Source organism: Protopterus annectens, chromosome 4.part1 (genome assembly GCF_019279795.1).
Source record: "Protopterus annectens isolate FY-2018-M chromosome 4.part1, PAN1.0, whole genome shotgun sequence".
Taxonomy (NCBI): Eukaryota; Metazoa; Chordata; order Ceratodontiformes; family Protopteridae; genus Protopterus; species Protopterus annectens.
The window spans coordinates 330,942,264-330,965,106 of record NC_056734.1 but is presented as its reverse complement, the minus strand read 5'-3'; the positions used below and the strand labels follow the sequence as shown (position 1 = coordinate 330,965,106).

At 37.4% G+C, this 22,843-nt stretch overlaps 1 protein-coding gene across 1 annotated transcript in view; it reads right to left on the bottom strand.

Annotated features, from left to right (window-relative positions):
• Positions 1 to 22,843, bottom strand: part of EPHA4 (EPH receptor A4) — a 366,195-nt gene that overhangs the window by 43,764 nt on the left and 299,588 nt on the right. The window contains exons 9-11 of the mRNA XM_044070168.1: positions 8,175 to 8,233; positions 2,206 to 2,319; positions 1,936 to 2,121 (exon numbers count right to left, since the gene is read on the bottom strand). Coding sequence (XP_043926103.1) covers positions 1,936 to 2,121; positions 2,206 to 2,319; positions 8,175 to 8,233 — 359 coding nt within the window. The remainder of the gene's footprint in view (positions 1 to 1,935; positions 2,122 to 2,205; positions 2,320 to 8,174; positions 8,234 to 22,843) is intronic.

Below are 22,843 nucleotides of genomic sequence, written 5' to 3'. Positions count from 1 at the left end.
CCGAGGTATATTCCTCTCAAAATAGTAGTTAACTCCTGCAAACCCAATGGAGGTAGTTTCTAGAGTGAGGATATTTTGTCTAGAAGGTGTCCTGATTGACTGGCACATTTATTCATTTGATTTAATTTTAGTCCACTTATCCCATGCTGGACATAGATGTGCTCCATGCCAGAGATAATCGTAGGTCCAAGTTAAAACATTTTTATCATAATTCAGATTCTATGAACTGCACATTGTAAATGCCATCTATTTTTAACATTAGCTACATGAAATGCCGGGCACACCATGGCTATGTGAGGCTATAAGGACGGAATGCTGTGAGTTAGGCAGAGAAAATCTGTAAAGGGTCTTGTATCTCTCTTTCCTTCTTCAAAACAAGCCTTTCTGAATTTGTTGCACAAAGGGAGTTGACACATAAACACCTGACAATAGTTATTTGTTTAAATAAACTGCTTGCTTATCCTGTCTGAACCACACTGCATAATTTATCAGATTTGCTTTGGATAAGACCAGTAGATAACCTAAGAAATGCATAGAAATTCAGTGCATAAATAAATCCAAAGCACTTTAGCAGCAAGGGTTGGATCTTTTCCACAGTGATTGTCAGTACAAGTGCCTTGTCCAGTTATTCATTCAAGCAAAGAACAGCTAATGTAAAACCAGCAGCAGAGAGTAAGGATATTCAGACATACTGAAGCTGCTGTAAATTTCCAAATTCCATCTTTCAATCTAGAATATTGTTTGCATATCTTAACTAGTGTTAAGTGGGTAGGATATAAAATGTTAATAAGGCCTAACTATATAGCTTATTGAGGTAAACAAGCACACTACTAGCAGAAACCAGAACCATCAGCAACTGCTGCCATGTTAGCATAAAAGTGAATAAACCCCCTAGTACATTAAACATACCAATATGTTACACCTCTGCAGCAGAGAAGAGTACAGCCAGCTCTTCTTACTGAAAAAGTAAATGTTCATTTTAATTTAGTGACAACTGTATTATGCAAATGAGACCAGTCATTTATAACTGCTACATAAACTGTAATACTGCTATGTTCTCTGGACTGACAGCATCTGCAAGTATTTTTTTTTTTGTTTTTTTTTTAATTATTAAGAATTTGCAACCACAGCAGCACAGCACTGGCCAACTGTTATTTGTTAATATAATGATATTGTTTAGGGAGTAACTTGATGTACCAATAATGATATTCAATTAAAGGAACTGACCAGCAAGTTTTATTTTTTGTAAATAAAAATAAGTATTTGCAATTATATTTTCAAATATTAAGAAGTATTTATTTAAAGTCATAAAGCATTGTGTTTTTTACTCTTGCTGGTATCTTATCTGCTGACTGCAGCCAGAATTATCTACATTGCAGCATATTTCTCTTTCTTTGCCATGGAGAGGAGTTTTGAAGCCATCTGCTTTCACCTATCCTATGACAATCAAGTCAGCCTTGCAAAGATTTCCAAGCTGCCTTGGCACACGAAGACTCGTGGTATTAGTTTCACAATCAAATCCCGCACAAGCTGCCTAGAGATAGAGTATCATTTTAAACCATAACTCATTTAAAGCTGACAACAAGATTAATGACTTGTAGTACACAAATTTCCTCACATTAGCTATTAGTAGAAATGTCCCATCTGTCATTTTACTGGAAAATATGCAGATTAAAATGGTCATAGCACTGAACATACTGTAGTTATTGAGAGACAGAAAAAATTAACAGGGAAGGGAAGAAAAGGATGGATGTAAATACATTAAGGAGAGTGACAAAGGGAGATAAAGAATCGAAGAAAGGAAAGGGCATGGAAGGAAACACAACACAGAAGAGGGCAAGAAGAAACAAGTCTGGGCAAAAGGAAAATGTAATATAAAGCACAGAGAAAGAAAAAGTGATAAGTTAGAGGGAGACAAGCCCACTGACAACTTACATTTTGTGACAACACCTTCCAAATGGATTATATTTGGATGGTCAAACTGTCCCATGATGCTTGCTTCACTCAGGAAGTCTCTCCTTTGTTTGTCAGTATATCCAGCTTTCAGGGTTTTGATCGCCACACATATTTCTCGCTTCCCTGGCATTTTCAGTCGCCCACTGCATACTTCTCCAAATTCACCTGTAGGAGGAATACAGTTCATTAATGATGACCAAAACTACTCCTAAAAGTTTTAGTAACAATAAATATAATGAAACCACTCACCTACTCCGATTACTTTTTCTATTTTAATACAGGAAGCATCAATTTCTTTTGCAAATTCTCGAACGGCTTGATTTGGGTCTTCATAAGTGAAGGGATCTACATATGTTCTCACACCTGAGTCAACAATTCATAAATTTAATGTTGTTAATAAGGGATGCCAACATATTTGCTTTTATTTACAAGAATATAAGTGTATATTTTTGCATTAAAATATGAAAAGCTTATGAGTCTGTGAAGAGATGGGTTAGACTCATACAGTCCTCCCCTCAACAAACACACACACACACACACACACACACACACACACACACACACACACACACACACACACACACACACACTGCATCAGTTCCTCTAGAAATCGCAACTTTGGAAAATTTTCACTGCCCTATACAGCTTGTTGACTCCTCAAACCACCTACCTACACTTTCTGTCATGTCATCTTACATATTCACTAGAAGAGCACATTTTTTGTTCTGGAATGTCCAGCAAATCAATTTCAGTCCGTATAAATGATGATCCACTTTGCTGGACCTTAGCCACACAGACTACCCCGACTTTGGCATAAGACTTCCACTCACTAAGATTTTCATTTTTTTTTCATGCACTAGGTCTTTTTAATACAATACATTTATCTAGGTAGACCCTCATAAGTGATGAGCACATTGTGAGGGGTCTCATTGTTCCTGCAATCTGTCAGGCTTATAATAAAGGCCAGGTTTGTAGCTTCTTATGTAACCGCACTTACAGTGACATGAACTGACACACATGCACTATGTTTTAAGTTTAATTGTATCTGCCACAACATATATTCTCAGCACTCATGTAAGTCATTAGCCTAATAATCCCCGATTCTGAAAGAAAACAACATTAAACAAAATGAGATATAGAATGAGAAAAATAATCATTAAAAATTATCTCTGTTTAGAAATAGATACATTTATTAAACACAAACATGTACTCCTTGGTGTTAGTCTTGTAGTGTTTCTCCTGTGGATCAGTCACTAATTCAGAAGCTAAAGTAATTGTGATTACTTACAGATGATGGTGGGGCCTAGCATACTTACTAAAACCTTGCAACCAGGAAAATAATTAAAAAAACTATCTCTTCTTCAGTTGTCATATTCAGATATCCCAGCATGCTCCCACATAAAAGCCTGGTTTTGAAGGAAAATTCCCTTTATGCATGTCACTAGAAAGGATAATCACAGACACTGAAAAAGCTATATCCAGATGAAAGCCTTTTAAAGAATATCATTCCACAATGTAAGAAATATCTCAGTGGATAATGTTTTCTTGGATTTCTGAATGTCTTAAAGAAAATGCTGAGTACTTTAATTGTAAGTAAAGAAGAAGACGCTATCACAATACCTCACTGTATGTATAAATGCAGAGGGAAATTACTCCACATGATGACAGAAAATATTTTATGCTTGTCTGATGAACTGGAACTACTACTACTATGCACACACACACACACACACACACACACACACACACACACACACACACACACACACACACAGACACACACACACACACAGACACACACACACGCACACACACACACACACACACACACACACACACACACACACACACACACACACACACACACACACTTAATTCTATATGGTTGTGCGAGTAATGATACTGAGACTCTTGTCATCAGCAGCACTTCTGCTTTGCAGTTTCCTTACAGATTGCTGCAGGCAGCACATTATTCTTTTTGTGCTATATAGTTATGAAGAGGTAGAGACTTCTTGCATGGCAATGAATGGCTTCATGCCCAGACCTAGTAAAAAATAATGAGTGCTTAAGATTATGTGCTGTTTTAATAAAAAAGTGACTGAAAGTAATAAAATAGTTGTCTGTGAGTGGTGTGGGCTTTTGACAGTGCTTGGGAAAAATGTAAAGTAGTGCTGTTAAACAGCCAGGAAACTGTCATGGGGTGGAGTGGGCAATGGGTGGGTTAAGAACCACTTTTCATTTTACTCTCTATTTATTACCCTCTCATTAGTATCAACGTAAAGCTAGTCTATGTCTTTTAAATTCCTTTTAGGCCTACACTGCCACCCAACATTCAGTCCTCTGTGACCAGTTGGCCTATTTATTCTATCCATGGGATGACAGATGAAGGGGGAAAGCCAGCTATGAGCGACCATCATGTAGGAAGACATCATGGAAGTTTTTAATGGGTCCTGATCTATGGATCACATATCAACCAATCAGCATGGCCCTCAGTATTGGCTTATGTACATATGTAGTACTATTCATGTCTAGTTCCATCTACCATATAAAGCACTTGATGTGTGGGTCTCTTGTCACAACCCAAATGCTGTTGGTATTGCGCATATTGCTCTCAAACCAATCAGGGACAAATTTCAATAGAATCAGGGACAATCAGGGATACATTTAAAATATTAATACTGTTAACTTAAGACATTGACAGATTAAGAGAATGTGAATGAATATACATTTTCTGAAGTAAAAGAAGTCTATAACTCTAATCATTGTCATTATTTATTAACTGTAATTCACTACCTTTTCTCCAAACGTCACTGGTTTTAGAAGGAGTAAAGAGGTACAGATCTAAAATTTTAGTCAAAATCAGGGGTATCTCAAAAATCAGGGACAGTTGAGAGGTAGACCCTTATAATTCCATACACCCAGCTTTCACTAGGTGTCAGCATAGTAGCAGGCCTAGCTAGATCCTCTCCACCAGAATGGGTGAAATGGTTATCAGCCATTCTCACCCAAGTTCCTCCTCCTGACTCCTCCTGGGCCTGAGGCTTTATGTGAAACACTGGCTGTTTGGCTCATTTCCAGCCTTTATCTCTATATATATCAAACAGACAGGTGAACAGTCAGACATTAGCAAGCATGTTTCCCGGTTAACAAATGTTAAATAAATAAATATAAATAAATGTTCTTAAAGTCACTTCCCCATACTCTGCAGTTTTCAAAAGTGACTTGTGCTCACTTTGCAGTCTTCAGGTGGGAAGAGAATTGCATATCCATAGCGCAGTTCAGTAATCCATGAAGCATATACGCAACTCCAGCTATAGCTCTTACACAGCAGATGTTATCAGAAAACACAAAGTACTGTAATATGCACATATGAGGAAGCTCCTGTAGAAATGGTGCTCTGTTGCATTTTCAGAGATTTTAAAGTGATAACTTTATAGTATTTATCTTTGCAACATGCTGCTCTGTTGCATATTCAGAGGGTGCATGATCTTGATTTCCCTAGCAGGAAAATTGTGTAACAAAAAGCCTGATTATACAGCCTAATCTGGTTTGAATTAATATCTTCCTTCTGTGCCAGGTAGTGTGGCTATGTCAAACAGCCTTCCATGGACACCACTACCTTAATCAAACAAAGCCAACACATCTATGTTCCATCCTGAACCACTTCAGTCTCATCAGAACCCCATTTATTGCACAGCAGTTCTGCTTTTCATCATGTTACAACCCCAGAAGGAAAGCATACTATTTGGGGTAAATTGTAGGGGCAGATGGTTATGAGGCTACTCATAACCTTTTTTAAACTAGATTGACTAAATGGTTTTCTTCCAGTAGCAAGCTCTTTTGTCCTCAGAGCATTCTCCAAGATCCTATAGGAAAATAAGGGTCTATATTAGAACACCGAATGTTCAAAATGTCGAGTGTTCTAATATCGACCCATTTTCAGCGAACGCTGAAAATATTGAAGAAACAGAAACCCGAATTTTTTCCTAGGGAAAGAATTTGGTTGTCCGTTTCTGTTGCTTTGGTATTTTCAGCACTGTGGTGGAAAGTTATGGGTCGAGTTCAGGTAAGTGTGCAATTGTGTGGATGTGAGGGTTAGGGCAGGTTAGGTGAGTTAGGATTAGGGCACGGGTCAGGTAAGTGTGCGATTGTGTGGACGTGAGGGTTAGGGCAGGGTAAGTGAGTCAGGGTTAGGGCACGGGTGAGATGACTGTATGACAGTGATGGACCTTGGGTTAAGGTAAGTGGATAGTTAGTGGTGTATGTATAGTTTAGTGTAGGGTTAGGTGTAAGAGTTTAGGTATATGTGTGTGAATTGCTATTTGTTTGGTGTGCTTGTGATGTGTGTATGTGTTTTGGAACAGCAAATTTTTTCCCTAGGAAAAATTTGCTGTTCTGTATGTTCAGTGTTTTGAATTTTTGATTCATAGGGTTCGATATTAGAACACTCGACATTTTGAATGTTCGGTGTTCTAATATAGACCCGAAAATAACTTGTCTTCCTGGTAGTCAAAAATAAAAGGTAAGATGGTGCTTGCAAACATGGAAACAACCACATCTTCCAACATCTGGGTTGGTAGTATGACAGGCAGTAATAAAACATATGAAAAGGCACAAAATTAAAGTGGCATTATCAGCATCATCTATATAAATAAATAAGGACCAAGGAAGAACAGCAGGACCAATGCAAATGGTATCCTGAGCATGTCACCAATATTCAAATGTTCTGATGGTGTTTATACCTACTTCATCCAGGTTTTTACACAATTAAGCTGAGATATTGTGCTTTAATAGTATGTTTGTGAAGAGCACAGGGAGCTCTCATACATACAGAGGTCAGTACCAGCTAGCATGTATGCACTTAATGTCACAGCATGCATTACACATGTGACTTTGTAGACATACATGCATTCACCTTAGCTTTTTAAATCATTACCAGCTAGTGTGGTGCACAACCAAGATGTGACAATGATAGAATGTATGCACTTAATGTCACAACATATATTACACACGTGACCTTTTAAACATTCATGCATTCATCTTAGCTCTTGGGGTCATTACCAGCTAGAATGGTCCAGAGCCAAGATGTGCAATGATAACGTATATGCACTTAATGTCACAACACATATTACACACGCGACCTTTTAAACATGCATGCATTCACCTTAGCTTCTCAGATGAAAAGCATGATACCTGGTAATCCTCCATACGGACAGACTTTCAGGTGATGCTCATACATGTACAGTAAGAAAGATAATCTGCTGAGCACTCCACCTCTGACAGCTGCACAAACTTCTGCAGTCATTGCAGCTTTCTTTAATAAAAAGGACATCTCAGAGTGTGAGACAAAGGGATACAAAAGAATACAGCATTAAAAATCTCCATCTAAAATATGTATATGAGTGAACAGCAGCCCTGCACAGCACCATGTCTCTGTTACTGCTACACCTAGAGTTATGGTAGAAATGTATGTGAGATCACATAAGATGAAGCAAACATTTACAAGTGGAAACAATCTGAAAAACACCCAAGCTGTTTTTTCAACAGGAGTAGAACAGCTAGTATTTACCTGAGGACCTGTAGTCTCTCAAATGACTTCCAGGTCAGACAACTACATTTTCTTTGGGAAAAAGACAGGGGACATATCCAAGTGCAGCTTCTCCGATAAGCACACATAGCACCCTAGTATGGAATCAGACCCAGTGAAGAGACATAGTTACAAATCAGGGCATGAGAAGAGAGATACTCCCAGCAGGCCATGTTTTTTGCTAGTACATGATGCTACTTACTGGTAACTAAAGTTGTAGGCACCATGCATTTGTCTGTGTGTGTGTGTGTGTGTGTGTGTGTGTGTGTGTGTGTGTGTGTGTGTGTGTGTGTGTGTGTGTGTGTGTGTGTGTTTGTGTGTGGGGGTGAGTGCAGCATGCATTTGATCAGGTGTTATTTCAGCTGCTGCATAAGTTAAAATAAAATGATTAAATAAATACATTAACAGCATCTTTCAGTGTTTTCATAAACATCATGACATGTTCAACATAAACTGCATACTTCAGGATTCAGAGTACATTTTTCTAAGTATTAATTTAAAAACACCATAGCCTAAAATATTTGATCAAGCATTTACTAGACTATCACATTCCAATAGGCATGGTGAAATGTATTTATTTTGCTGGCAGTCTACCTTCCTGTTTGATAGGAGAAAGAGAGCTTCTTTTTACCTTGATGTAAGTGTTTCTCCTCATCTGCATCTTGTTTAGCCTTGCTGTATTTACTCCTCCTGCAAAAGTAAAAATAAAGAAATACACTATTAAGACTTCAGATAAGGAAAAAAAACATGTTAAGACCACTAGCTATGCTCCGGAAATACTATCACCTTCGATTCATGGGACTGAGATAACGGCAGTCAGCTATGAAAGCAGCAAATATCTCAACTAGCAGTTAACTATAAGGGGTTTGCTCTATGTCACTGTCATTCTGGGAAAAGTCTTCCTACTTAAGCCGTACATAATTGTACTCACTAAGCTTTCTATAAAATGTAAACTAAGAGTTCATTGTGGTTCACACATGCAATAGGACAACAAGGAAACACAAAAATTATATTATTATGCAAGCTATGAATATAACATTACCACCTCCAATGTTTACACCTGTGTAAGGCAAAACAATGCAATATTTATTATTTACAATTAGGTAGCTTCAATGTATAATTTAGAATGGCTGAATCATACCTCTCAGCTGTACACAGTTTTGCAGGATATCTATTTTGGCCTCATATTTTTGGTCCATTTTTCATAAACTTGTTGTGTTCTAGCAAATTAGTGGTAAACCATTAAAGATTAAAATTCAAAAATAATGACAGACATTTGAGTTTTAGACCTAATATCCTTCAGAAAATTCATGCTAATGCAAAACCTGTAATTCAATCAACTTTCTAAGTTTGTAAGAGCAATATTTAAAAATGTTCCTTATTTTTGGGTCTTTGTCTCACTTTTATTTATGCCTTTGTCCAAATGTCTTGCTCTAAGATGTTAAGAGGTATGCCGAAAATGTGATTCAAGTTTACTGGTTTTAGATTTTCCCTTTGAGCTATGCTTATTGGCTTATGTGCATACCTTTTTTATGTTTAAGTCGCTAGTGTTTCATATTTGTCCAGTGTATTCCTGTGTATACAGTACACTAATCCCAGTCTTGCTTTTCATTTTCAATTTGAGTGATTCATCTCTTTGTATTTATTAGGGGACACTGCAGTTTCACAAAAGGAAGGATAAAACAAATGCCTGCGTACACAGTCTGCAATAATTTAGCAGTTTAACTCAGAAGGTTAAATCTGTAAACTGCAAACAAGTTTCATCCAGCAATCATGGGTTTGATTTTGTTGGTTTCAACTTGCAAACTGTATGATTCTGAACAAGTCAACTAACAAAACAGTACTCCTAGGTCAACACTGAAAAGAGACAGTTGTGTCCAGGTGGCTTAGCTGGTCAAAAAAAAAATAAAATGCTATACTTGAATGTCCAGTTCTGTAATTACTATGACCATTACTGGCATGATAAGTTACAGTTTAGACTTAAGTTCCAAGTATGATGCTAACTGTGTGCAGTAAATGCAAGGGAGAGCAAAGTAAAATGGCAAAAACAATCACCTGGATGAACCAGTAAGCACTTTTGATAGGACTTATAAGTAAAGTATGAGAAATGCAAAGGAGTGACAACAAAGACAGGCAACATAGTAACAGTAACACCCTATAGAACCTTGCAGTAAAAAACAATAACCGACAGATACATAACAAAGGAAAACATTTACAGCCATCCGAATCATGGACCTGCTTAATGGCACTTGGAACAACACTGACATATGACAGAACTACTGTTACACAATTACTATTTCCAAATATTACCCTGCTCTGACTGTTTGTACTCCAATAATTTCTTATAAAGGTTACTGAATTTATGCTTTGGTATACTAAGATGCAAACTTTGCAATGTATCTGTCTACCTTACCGCATAAGCTTGACAGAGATACAGGTGTGTAACTCCATAACTTCTTCCACAAGGAGAAAAAGCTATTAATTTTGTTTTGTGGATGTGAGTTGGCTGCAGTCAATACCCTGTACACTTAACAACTTATTTTACTAGTGGGCATAACAGCATAAGTGCCAGTGCATTCTTCATGACCTTTTGGAATTAAGCTTGATTTCTTTCTTTCTGAAACAGAAACAAAATTCCCTTTGAAAGTGTCCCATGCTGTCAACACCTCAATTTCTGACTTCCTAACAGGTCATGATAGAAACAATGACTTTATAGAGAACAGAAAAGCAATTACTTTTCAAACATTATTGACTTTTAATTGTGAACCTATATTTTTTCAATGCCTTCCTCTTCCACAAACATTACCTTTGTCTCAATCAACTACTGACCCTCCTTCCTGCCCCAAAGGAAGAACACTGCAAAGCACAACGCTATTGTACAACAAAATGGAACTCTAGGTACCCATTAACCAGTTACAGAGCACAAGTGTGTTTAATTGGAAGCAAGGGACCTGGGGAGAAGACAAAAATTAAAGAGAGGTTTACCTGAAAGGCAGAAATACAATAGATGCCTTTGTCACCAGACTGAATCTACTAATTACAGGGATTAAAGAAGACAGGATCCCCTCCAGGAAATAATAAAAAAGCTACAATGAAATAAGAGGTGAATGAAGAAAGCTACTCTACAGGTAGGACATGGGTCAGGGGTACAGAGGGGCAATACCTTTGGAACAGTTTGCCTGTGTTGAACAAAGACTGCTTTAACATGTGTTGTTGCAAGGCAAAGTGGGCTGAGAGCACAACTGAGTCATGTCAGGCCTATTGCAATCCACAAAGCTTCACTGTGTAATCTGAAAGACAAGAATGGGAGGAGTGGACTCTCCCCTTACTAAGTGCTAACTCTAGCCTTTGTAACCAAATAAATGGCTGTTGATTGATATGGAATGCAGGGTGGAAAGCCATCAGTGGAAAAAGTTAGCAAAAGTACCTGGTTGAAGTAGTACTGTGATGTAAAACAGTTTAACAAGCAAATCAGTATCTCTGCAGATCTTTTCAAGGTTACAGATAATCTTTCTTTCTATTTTTTTTTCTTCAGTATTTAATTGTCACTGATTCAGGTAACATGAACGGTGAAAGCATAGTAGCAAATGTTACACTGTTTTAAAATTGCTCACAAAGAAAGTAAACATATGATGTGAATACTATAATTTAAACTGTAAAGGAAATTCTATTGATTCAGAGTTTCTGTGATTCAGCAAGTTCTGTGTATTTGTCAGCTAGGCAATGTAAGCATGAAATATGGTCATTGAGTTGCATATTACGTTGGTCCCTTAGTTTTGCAAACAAACAATTGAATTAAATGAGTAAAGAAAATAAGCACAAATAATATGATAGAGCTATCAGTACGAATAATATGATAGAGCTATCAGTACAAATAATATGATAGAGCTATCAGTACAAATAATATGATAGAGCTATCAGTACGAATAATATGATAGAGCTATCAGTATGAATAATATGATAGAGCTATCAGTATGAATAATATGACAGAGCTATCAGTACGAATAATATGATAGAGCTATCAGTACGAATAATACGATAGCGCTATCAGTACAAATAATATGATAGAGCTATCAGTACGAATAATGTGATAGAGCTATCAGTGCGAATAATATGATAGAGCTATCAGTACAAATAATATGATAGTGCTGTCAGTACGAATAATATGACAGCGCTATCAGTAACGTATCAGTAACACAGGATCTGCTACACATGCTCATGTTCTGGCTGCCTGCAGACTACATTTTAGCAGTCAAGAACCTGAGTGTCTCCACACAGGCTGCCACTCTCACTCTTTTGTCAAGGTGCAGCAGCTGTGTGGAGACATACAGCCTAACTGGTTTAATGTAGTTTTATGTATTTACATTTGTTGCCCCAGTAGATGGACTGGTGCAAGGATTCTTTTCCGCCATGACTATGACCATAGGCAATATACAGCAAAAAAGAGTTCCAAAAGTGTATAGTCTTACATGGAAGTAAAATATGAAACTGCCCAATGACAATTATACAATTCTGAGAGATATAGGGATAACAACAGAGAGCGTCAAAACTGGACAAATGTGAGCAGCAGTGAAATAAATAAAAAATCAAGAACAATTTTAAGAACTACACAGACAGCTGCTTGATTTCAGAGATAACAAAACTGGACATTTCTGGCTAACAATTTCAGGCTAATAACCCAAGCAAACAAGATAAAACAGAAGTTATTGAATGGAATTATGTGTAGAGGAGACACGTTGATGTGTACAAATGGAGGGAAAAGAAAGCAGAAAACTGCAAAGGACAAATGTAGTAGAGAAAGGAGGATTTGAGAGGTGGATGGAATGGGTTTACTAAGTGGAAATACAGTATATTGAGGTAACGACAGTGAATTTGTGTAGAGCTGTTTTCAGAGTTAATTTTAGTATGTTTTTTTTGTTGTTGTTTAGAACTATAGCACATAACAAGCTGAGGGGGATAGCTATGAGTGACTTGGTTCAACCCATGTCTCTGAATAAATTACAGTCATTGAGAGTAAGTATGTGATCCTTTAGTTTTCTCTGAAAGTCTTGTATGCTGTTTTATTTCTCATTTTCTTCATGTCAATATCATTGAAACAAGCCAGATAAGATTATCGCTTAACAGTTTCTAGCAAGACATCTGAAGAAAGAAAGAAAGAAAGACCATAATACAAAAAATAAATAAATAAATATGCATCACTGCAGTCCTACAGAAATGTATCATGATTCATGCAATAACTTCAATGTCTAAATAAAGATTTTGTTTCACAGCAACACAGCAAGAATCCATACGAGGCCTGAATAGCTCTTTCAGGGCTCCAGGTTGTTAAGCAATGCTCCTTTGCATGGCAACCACCACTTTGAGTGTCAAAGAATAAGCTTTAAGCATGTACATACTATGCCAATCACTGTGTTTTTCATAACTGCCCATAAATACTTAGGAATCGTTGCAGTCATGCAACTTACAGAGTCTTAGGATTACAAAATGAAATAATATATTCACAGACAGTACCACAATGCACCTTAATCCCTTCATAAAGCAATGATGTTTAAGTTCTGTACTGTCATGATATCTTCTGTATACCTACAGATTTCATGGCTGGACAGATGAATACGTGAAAGGGTGGTAAATGGATGATAGCCTGGAGTGTGGTTCTAGACTGCTTTGTTCTTTTTTAATCAAATAATAGTGCTATCATACCTTCTGAGACTATAAGAGTTCTGTTAACATTATTTTAAATAATCAGCCTTCAATTATCAAAATCTTTCCACTGAAGTACTAAGGATTCCAGTGATAACATCCCACCCAGCCACAGTAAGAAGCCTGTACTATTAATCTGTCTGCTGGTATCTCTAAGGCACATCCTCAATTCCAAACCATGTAGGCAGATAAGCACTGAAGGGAATGGCTGAGTATGTTAAAACTGTTTGCTCTTACAGCATATATACATACTTATTTCTAATATTGGAACACTACTTAGTGCAAAAATGCTTCTTGTGCTTAAAATATTAGTATGTAACAAAAACCATAAAGAGCTCTTGTTTGGATAGATTATGACTGGATGAGTAATCTGTGAGCTGCAATAGCTGACTCAGATATAACAAATCATGATCCGTTCTACAATCATAACTATTTATGCATTTCAGACATGGATGGCAAGTAATTCACCTTAGGCATGGAGACCTGAAGTTCAATAGATAAATGTTAACATTCATGTCAAGAGAACATAGCACAGAAGATTGTGATCAGATATCTGATTATAACTTTTCTGTTCAAGACACAAGGATGCCAAGAAATTCACCTCAAATCTGGATATGCAAATTTCTTTGCATCTATGCCACCATTATTATCAGTCAGATCCATAGATGCATCTTTGTAGTGCATGCAGTTTGATCTACTTCATGTACTATTAATTTGAGGAAAACAGTGTGTAGGAGCATGAAGTGTTTCCCTGGCTTCCAAAGCCATTGAAAAGTGATAAATCACAACACTGCCAAACAGACATCAAACAGAAACAAACTGTCTATCTGTAGAACTAACAGCTTTAAAAGCTTTCAGACATATTTTTGTGCCACGCTTTTTGTCTATGAATGCAGCAGAGTGAAATATCTAACATCTTTCTAAGTTGTTTTATCTTAAGCTACTGCTTTTCATGGATTAGCAAAGTCAGCTGTTAATGCATCACACCTTGTCTAACAGTGCTCAGGGGTGCTTAACAAAAGCTTGTTATCATCATTTTATCACCAGAAAGGTGCTTAACATGTTTGTCTTTTTTATATCAGTGCATAGTTACATAACACTATCAATGAGTTATGACCGAAGAGACTCGATCTTAATTCTTTGTAGTACAAGGAGCATTATATGTTCCATATGGTACCAGTTACAGGAAAAAAATGTAGGAGCAGGAAGTGTCTACTGATCCGAAACCCTTAAACTAGTTAACACAGACAAAAGTGAACAGGCTCTCGGAAGAAATAATGTTTTTTAAAGATGTTAAAGACTTGCTCTGCCACACTTTCAGATGTGTCTAACAGTTTTTAAAGCTGTTCTAGCTTCTCACTGCTGTGCTGTAGTTGATGGCATTGTCTGTTTTTTGGTGGGTGGCAATATCTGCTGTTATACTCTAGTTTGAGACTAGAACTTTGCAGTTCTTGGATGTGCTTAACAAAAGCTTGTTAAGCCCCTTTCTGATGTCATATATATATGCTTAATAAACCTGTTTTCCACTGACTTCAGAGCACAATGGCAGTGTTCCATGCACTATGTGCAGTGCTGATGAGCACTCTCTTTTTTGTGTTTTACCTTGACGTGTGTTGCTGGAGATTTAACCATTACTAATAAGTGGTATGGATTAAGTTTTAACCTAGTTTTGAAAAAGAAAATACATTTGATAAAACTGTCACAATATGTCTAGTGATCGGGTTGTTTCTTGCAAAAAAAATGTTATTTGAACAATACTTCTCAGTATGTAATGTCAACAACAGGCAAGGCCCATGTAAGTCTAAAATTGCTGTGCACTTATAAAGTTAGCTATTGCCAATTATGTTTATGTATGGTCCAACTAAATGCAGAAGGGTAATATCCAATGAATATGTAGATTGTAATACAGAACTTGTCAGAGATCTGGGATGCATGGCTAGGCTTAAAACAGCCCTTGTGGTTGTTAGCCTAGTAAACACCTATAAACCTATGAGTATACAATAGTAATGTACTAAAGTAAATTCTGATTAGTTTAAATGTGTTCACTTAGAAGAGAGAGTCAGTCACTTTTTGTACAGTGTAACTTTAGTGTTTTTGAATGGAGAGGCACAAAGTCTTTTTTTGTTGTCCAAGGTATAGTTTAATGCATTTCTATGGTTTGAGAAAGGCTTGCTCTGAAACACTTTGACATGCTGGACTTTGGTAGTATCAGAACATTTGGTATTCTCCATTACTCCAGTATTACCAAGTGGAACCTCTTCCAGAATCCCAGCCCAAAACACAGTTGAAAAATCCTACATTAAGTTTTCTTTTAAGTTTCCATGATTCAGACTAGTGCAGACAACTTCATTCAGCATATGTAGAAATTACAAGAAGTTATTGTAGGTTTGATTACAAAGTTCCCATTATTTGGACTTGTACAAACAAGTTATTATATCGTATGTATAGATTATTGACAGTTATTGTTAAGTTTGATTACACTTAAGCAAACTATTTTCTTTTTCCTGATCACCACTTCAGTGGCGTCTGACTTAGGAACAAAATAGGCAATTTATTCCAGTAGTTATATAAGTTTTATTTTTATTTATTTATTTATTTATTTTTGCTTGTTTGTTTTCAGTTCCAATAATATATGTGCTGCAGAATGTACGAAGGAGTTTATGTTCTGCTCTGAGTTTGCTTACATGCATGCATTTAAGATTACTGAATGGAAGCATATATATTTACTTCTAAAGCAACTAAAGGGCATTTTCAGATGACCAGATCCCTGCAGATCTCTCTGAGGAGTTCCAGATTTTAATGTTATTATTTACGCACATGAAAGAAACTGTAAAATTTCTGTTAATTATATACCGCTGATACAGAATGTATAGCAGGTTGTGCTATGCACAATGGCATCCAAATAATTTTAAGCCCTTTAAATCCTCTCCCTTATACAACAGTGCAGTAAATCCAGCTTAGGCAATTAAAAGGAGCATTTTCAGCACCACTCCCAGCATGTCTGAAAAGGAGTTTTCTAAACAATAAGGATATTGGAGCCCCCTGTAACTACAAGAGTTCAAATATGAGCTTTCCTTACACCTCCTTACAGTACCCCCACACCCAAACAGAAGATCTTTCAGCCACCTTTGTTTGAATCAGAGTATACAGGCTAGTCTTTCCAAAGGTTCAAGACTCTTAGTAGTTTGATTTTCTGAAAATGTTTATGGTGGGAAAAGATGAACCTTGTTGGAACAGCAGGCAAAGCTACATTTGTAAGGCGTCTTTTATGTTCATGAAAGTATGTCAGTATACTCACTTTATGTTTCTATAGGTGTATCACAGCCATTACAAGCAGGGAGACACTAAAGCATAGCTAAGGAAGAATTCTGAGGAACTCAATACTGACACTATATTTTGTATTTCAGTTATTTCAGTTACATACTGAAGCTAGACATTTAAAATGTAAGCACAGAAATTTCAAGTTCCATATTAGGAGATAGGAAATTCACCCCAGGGATCATATCAGTCGCCCTGCTAGACAGTGGCCCAGTGAAGTAAATATTGTGGGAAGAAATAGCCAGGGAATTGTTATGGCTAGGCTTGTACAGGTCCTAGGGCTGATAGCCTAGTACTAATCTATGAATCTATATGAACCTATTAGAAATCCACATGGATCTCCTGAATGAGATTTGGGATTTCAGTTACTAATTCTGAGGCATTTATGATGGCTCTGCTTGAATAAGTCTTTTGCTCTTAAATGCAATGGCTGCAACCAGAGTTTAACAGACAAGCCAGGCACCACGTACTGGAGGAACAAACAGCGAAGGTACGATCAAACAACTACTTGCCAGCTTTCTCATTACGGTGGACAGAGGTAAGGTCTGGGAGATGGTCTGTGTAGAAAGAAGAAAATAAGATCCCAGTAGGTTAAAATGTTGTGCCTCCTTCCCCCACCCCACACACACAGGTGTTGTAGGTGCCTAGAAGAAGGCAGTTATGTGTAAGAGTCAAGAAAAGGTGCACTTAGATTCCAATAACTGTAAATAAATCAGTATTTGAGTATCTCATTTAGAATATTATTCAAAATGAAGGCTAAACTTATTTGCAGAAAATTTAGTACACATTCATAACTTTAGATGAGTTTTGCTTTAAACCTAATTCCAAATGGAATGCGATATTCAAAACTGAATCTAGCCCTGTTGAAGGTTTTTGTTTTTGTAGCAGCATTCCAGTGTCAGTGGTGAGGATTCAGGCTCCTTGATTACTGGCCCAGAATGGAGACTTCACAAGGATTATGGCAGAAAACTGCTTACAGTTTTACAGTAGAAATCATTATGTTTGTTTTCCTTTGAAAAGTCTGTCCTATAACCATTGCTTTGTTTCTGGATAGGGAATCAGTGATGGTGAAACCTTATGTTAGCATTGTCATCATGCCTACATCTCCAGTTAAAAATCATGTATCAACATACAGCAGCCTGCAGAAAGTAATAACTGTTTAGGATTGATTATGTGAGTGTTTTACTTCTAGGACTCATTCACAATAAGCCTCCCTCAAATCAGAGCAAAGTTACCAAACCTTTTCTAGATGTAAAAAATGTACTTTGGGTCTCCTCATATAAAAACGTATAAACAGTAGTCCACAGACTAACTTCCCACCCACTTCTCAACAACACACACACATAAAACTTGAAACAACCAATAATGTTATTAGGCCATTTACATTATTCTTTTATTAAAGATTGCCTGGTAAATACACACTTTCCAATTACTATTCTCAATCTATTCTTTCAGCATGATAAAGCACAGAAAGAATATGAAGTAGCTAATTGCTTAAGTACACATTTTTCAGGTTTCTTGGACCACCCCTGAAATGGGTCCTGGCATCTCCAAAAAGGTTGTGCTCACACCTCTTAAGAAATGCAGGTCTTAAGGAAGTAGAATTACATTTGTGTGAAAAATCTACTGACAGCCTGTCAGCTACAAGTCCACTCACTGAAAGGGAGAACATCTGTGACAGTTCAGCCCTGAACTTACTCAGTCTGGTCAATATGACTTCTAATTAAAAAAGACCAGATGCCATTTTCAAAAGATTACAAAGCTGTAGGTTAAAGTGGCATTTAAATTAATACTGTGTCCACTGCAAAATGGTCATATATAACACTCATGTTAAGAACAGATCCTGTGCATGTTTTATATTATTATTATTATTATTATTATTATTATTATTATTATTAATCATAATACTGACAACTATGTCAAAGTGTATATCAAAATGGGAGGTGTATTAACATGAGCAAGTAAGGCAAGACAAAATAAGCCTATATTATTAATAATTGGATGTGTGCTCTTACTGCCTCAACATAATACAGCTGAAAGCACTACACGAAAGGATGTATTTAGGACTGCTATGAACAAGAGGTTGTAGAAAAATCAGGCTAGCCAGAAGGAGGAGCAAAGTACTATGTACAGGAAGTGGGGGCATCAGACAAATCTTTGCAAGCCAAACCAGGAAGCAACAGCTGGATTATACAACATTTACATGAAATGACACAGATACTGACAGAGACCTATCTCTTGGTTTATAAGAAGAGAAGAAGGAGGTTACAAAGGGTGTGAAAATTAGAATAACCTTATTTACGACTCTGAAAGGCAGCAAGGCATATTGTCAGTTACACAATTAATATATACTACATAGAAAATAATCAGGGAATACGTTTATCATTATAGCAGAACCAAGGGCACACAGGTGCAGTAGATCACTTCTGCAGGAAGCATACAAGTTGTTTTACATGGTTGCTTTGTCTCCCTATGCTTAGTGACTTGAAATGTATTATAGCACTTTTTAACATGCATGAAAGCCTACAGCTGGGCTTCATTGTCAAATGGTGCCAGGTATCCTGTCTGGAAGAGCTTTGGCTGTGTTTAATGCACATTTGTGTAATGTTCTGCACAAATTTTCAGATGTCCTCACATACATGATTAGTATGTCTCCACATGAGAAGCTAGGCTTTTGCATGTGAAGGACAGTCTTTCACTCTCACTGTGCCATACATGTTTGCTCTCTTGTATCTTTAAGGCTAAGTACACTATCGCAATGGCACAGATAATGAAGGTCACTTTTGGGGTCACTAACAACCAAGTGGCAGTAGAAAATAATTTCTGATCATAGAATCTGATCTGTTTCCTCTGTCATCTGCAAATGTCTGGCTGATATTTTTACAGTACAAGTATTTTATTCATCATCTACTGTTGTTGTTTTTCTTTCGGCTTTTCACGGTTAGGGGTCGCCACAGCAGAACTCTGGTCCACTAATGATTGGCAGTCCAATTTTACAGTGCCAAGGTGCCAGCCCGACGTCCAACCTTCAATGAAGGCATGCCCATTCACGCATGTCTTTCGAATGCCACTCAACCGTGGGGAGGACATGCAGACACCACACAGAAGGTGCTCCATCCAAGAATCGAATGGGAGACCCTCTTGCTGTGAGATGACAACGCTACTGCTGCACCACCGCAGCTTACATTCATCATCTACTTTCTCTTCTCAATACATTCTGACTGGCTCTTTTAAATTTTCTCTGTCTGCATTCAGTCTTTCTAATGTTCTAAATGTTGTTATGTACTCATTTTCTATATAATATTGTTGACAAAAGACTGTGATGTATTTTCTTTGAGCTTGAGGCATGGTTGAAAAGTGTCGATAGACAAGTTAACTTACCCAGTGAACCAATAGTAAATAAATAATAGTATAACATTTTTATTTTACTTATTTATTTAACATTTGTTAACCGAGAAAGTACGACTTGGAACGGAGCCAGTTTTCAGTGGAGGCCCAGGGAGAAATGCTCCAGATGCATGTCTTTGTAATGTGGGAGGAAACCGGAGCACCTGGAGGAAACCCACACGAATGCATGGAGGACATGCAGACTCTGCACAGAAGGCAACCCAGCCGAGAATCGAACCGGAGAACCTCTTGCTGTGAGGCGACAATGCTACCGCTGCACCACTGCGCCATCCAAAATATAACTATATAAATAAAACTGTTTCATCTCTCAGAAGAAAGAAATGGAAGAGACTGACAGCAAAACAAACCATGAATTGGGGCATGCGGTGATACAGGAGTTAGAGCAGCAATGGTCACCTATTATGTTACCATACTCAGCTGCCATACATTGTCTGATTGCCAGTACAGCTACCTGATTACACCATGCATTGTCTCTGTCTACCAGTACAACTAGGTGCTTACACCTTGCATTGTCTCTCTGCCAGTTCATCTAGGTGATTACACCATGCATTGTCTCTGTCTGCCTGTACAGCTAGGTGCTTACACCATGTATTGTCTCTGTCTACCAGTACAGCTAGGTGCTTACACCATGCGTTGTCTCTCTGCCAATACATCTAGGTATTTACACCATGCATTGTCTCTGTCTACTAGTACAGCTAGGTATTTACACCATGCATTGTCTCTATCTGCCAGTACAGCTAGGTGCTTACACCATGCATTGTCTCTGTCTACCAGTACAACTAGGTCCTTACACCAGGTCTATATTAGAACACCAAACTCTAAAAATTTTGAGTGTTCTAATATCGACCCATTTTCAGTGAACGCTGAAAATATAGAAGAAACAGAAAAACAAATTTTTCCTAGGGAAAGAATTTGGTTGTCAATTTCTGTTGCTTTGGTATTTTCAGCACTGTGGTGGAAAGTTACGGGTCGGGTTCAGGTAAGTGTGCGATTGTGTGGACGTGAGGGTTAGGGCGGGTTAGGTGAGTTAGGGTTAAGGTGCAGGTCAGGTAAGTGCGCAATTGTGTGGACGTGAGGGTTAGGGTGGGGTAGGTGAGTTAGGGAGCGGGTGAGGTGACTGTGTGATAGTGATGGACCTTAGGGTTAGGGTTTGGGTTAAGGTAAGTGGGATAGTTAGTGGTGTATGTACAGTTTAGTGTAGGGTTAGGTGTAAGAGTTTAGGTGTATGTGTGTGGATTGCTGTTTGTTTGGTGTGCTTGTGTTGTGTGTATGTGTTTTGGAACAGCAAATTTTTTCCCTAGGAAAAAATTCACTGTTCTGAATGTTCTATATTTTAAATTTTCGATTCATAAGGTTCGATATTAGAACACTCAAAATTTTGAAAGTTCGGTGTTCTAATATGGACCCGCTTACACCATGCATTATTTCTCTGCCAGTATAGCTAGGTGCCTATACCATTCATTGTCTCTGTCTGCCCATGCAGCTAGGTGCTTACACAATGCATTGTCTCTGTCTACCATTACAGCTAGGTGCTTACACAATGCATTGTCTCTGTCTACCAGTGCAGTTAGGTGCTTACACCATGCATTGTCTCTGTCTACCAGTGCAGTTAGGTGCTTACACCATGCATTGTCTTTGTCTACCAGTACAGTTAGGTGCTTACACCATGCATTGTCTCTGTCTATCAGTACAGCTAGGTACTTACACCATGCATTGTTTCTGTCTACCAGTACAGCTAGGTGCTTACACCAATTGTTGCACCCCTCTCCCCATTTACATCTTCCTACTAATGGTCCTAGCCTATAACATTCCTTGTTGGCTACATCTAAGCATGACATAATATTAGATGGTATTGTGACTCTAGCCTTACTGTACTGGAAGTCATCATTCTGGCCCTAGCCATTGAAATTTGTTCTGTAGCTGATATTATGTTGTGGACTCTTGCTTTTAAAATGATGTCATTAATTCTGTGGCTAGCTCTAAGACATAAAGTTTCTAATGTCATTTACATAGGTCAGAGGAAAGCTTTGGGGATTTTATAGTGTTTTAAACTTGCCATCCTCACTCTGTTATGAATATTAATATATACTAAAAGACATCACATGTTTTGTACTACAGTGCTTTAGGCTTCTCTGTATTTCTTTTTCTCTGATTAAGTTGTAGTGATGGCATCTTGTAGTCTTCTCAGGTGATACAAACCTAAGCAGTTCGTATTTTACTATCTTAGGATTTGTTTACACCATAGTGTAAGCAGGTAATGTAGCTTTCCTGTATGGTCCATATACTACACAAGCGTGATCCATACACAATGCAAGGGTGGTCCATACAGTACACAGTCACTGAATAGTTTTTTTCTCCAGTCTAAACAGAAGTGTTGCAGTAGCTTGTCTGAAGACAAATGATGTAAGCAAGTAACATTTTTATTTTGAAATAGAACTATACACACCCCTTAAAATAAAAAATACAACCAGTTAAGCAATGAAAAGAAATATTATCTCTGTGGAAGTAATAATACAGAGCTATATATACCAAAACAAATTTGTTTAATAGTTTCATGATATACCATCTTGCGAGACTTTAAAAAATGCCAAAGATATAATTTTTGTTTAATGACTATAACATTTTATTAAAAGTTACTGGAAACAGCTTTCTTCATTCCAAGCTCACATGAATACCTTGCATTGAAGAGCTTGCAAAAATCTTTGCTAATTATACAAAATAAAATAAAATAGGAGTAGATAGTGCTTTGATGCATGGAACTTGTTATCCTGAAGAAATTCTAAACAGTCATGGGAATGCTGTTCACTTAAAACATCAACACTTAGCTAATTTGGTGCTGTACAAATTTTGTATACAATTGAGATAAGCTGCCTT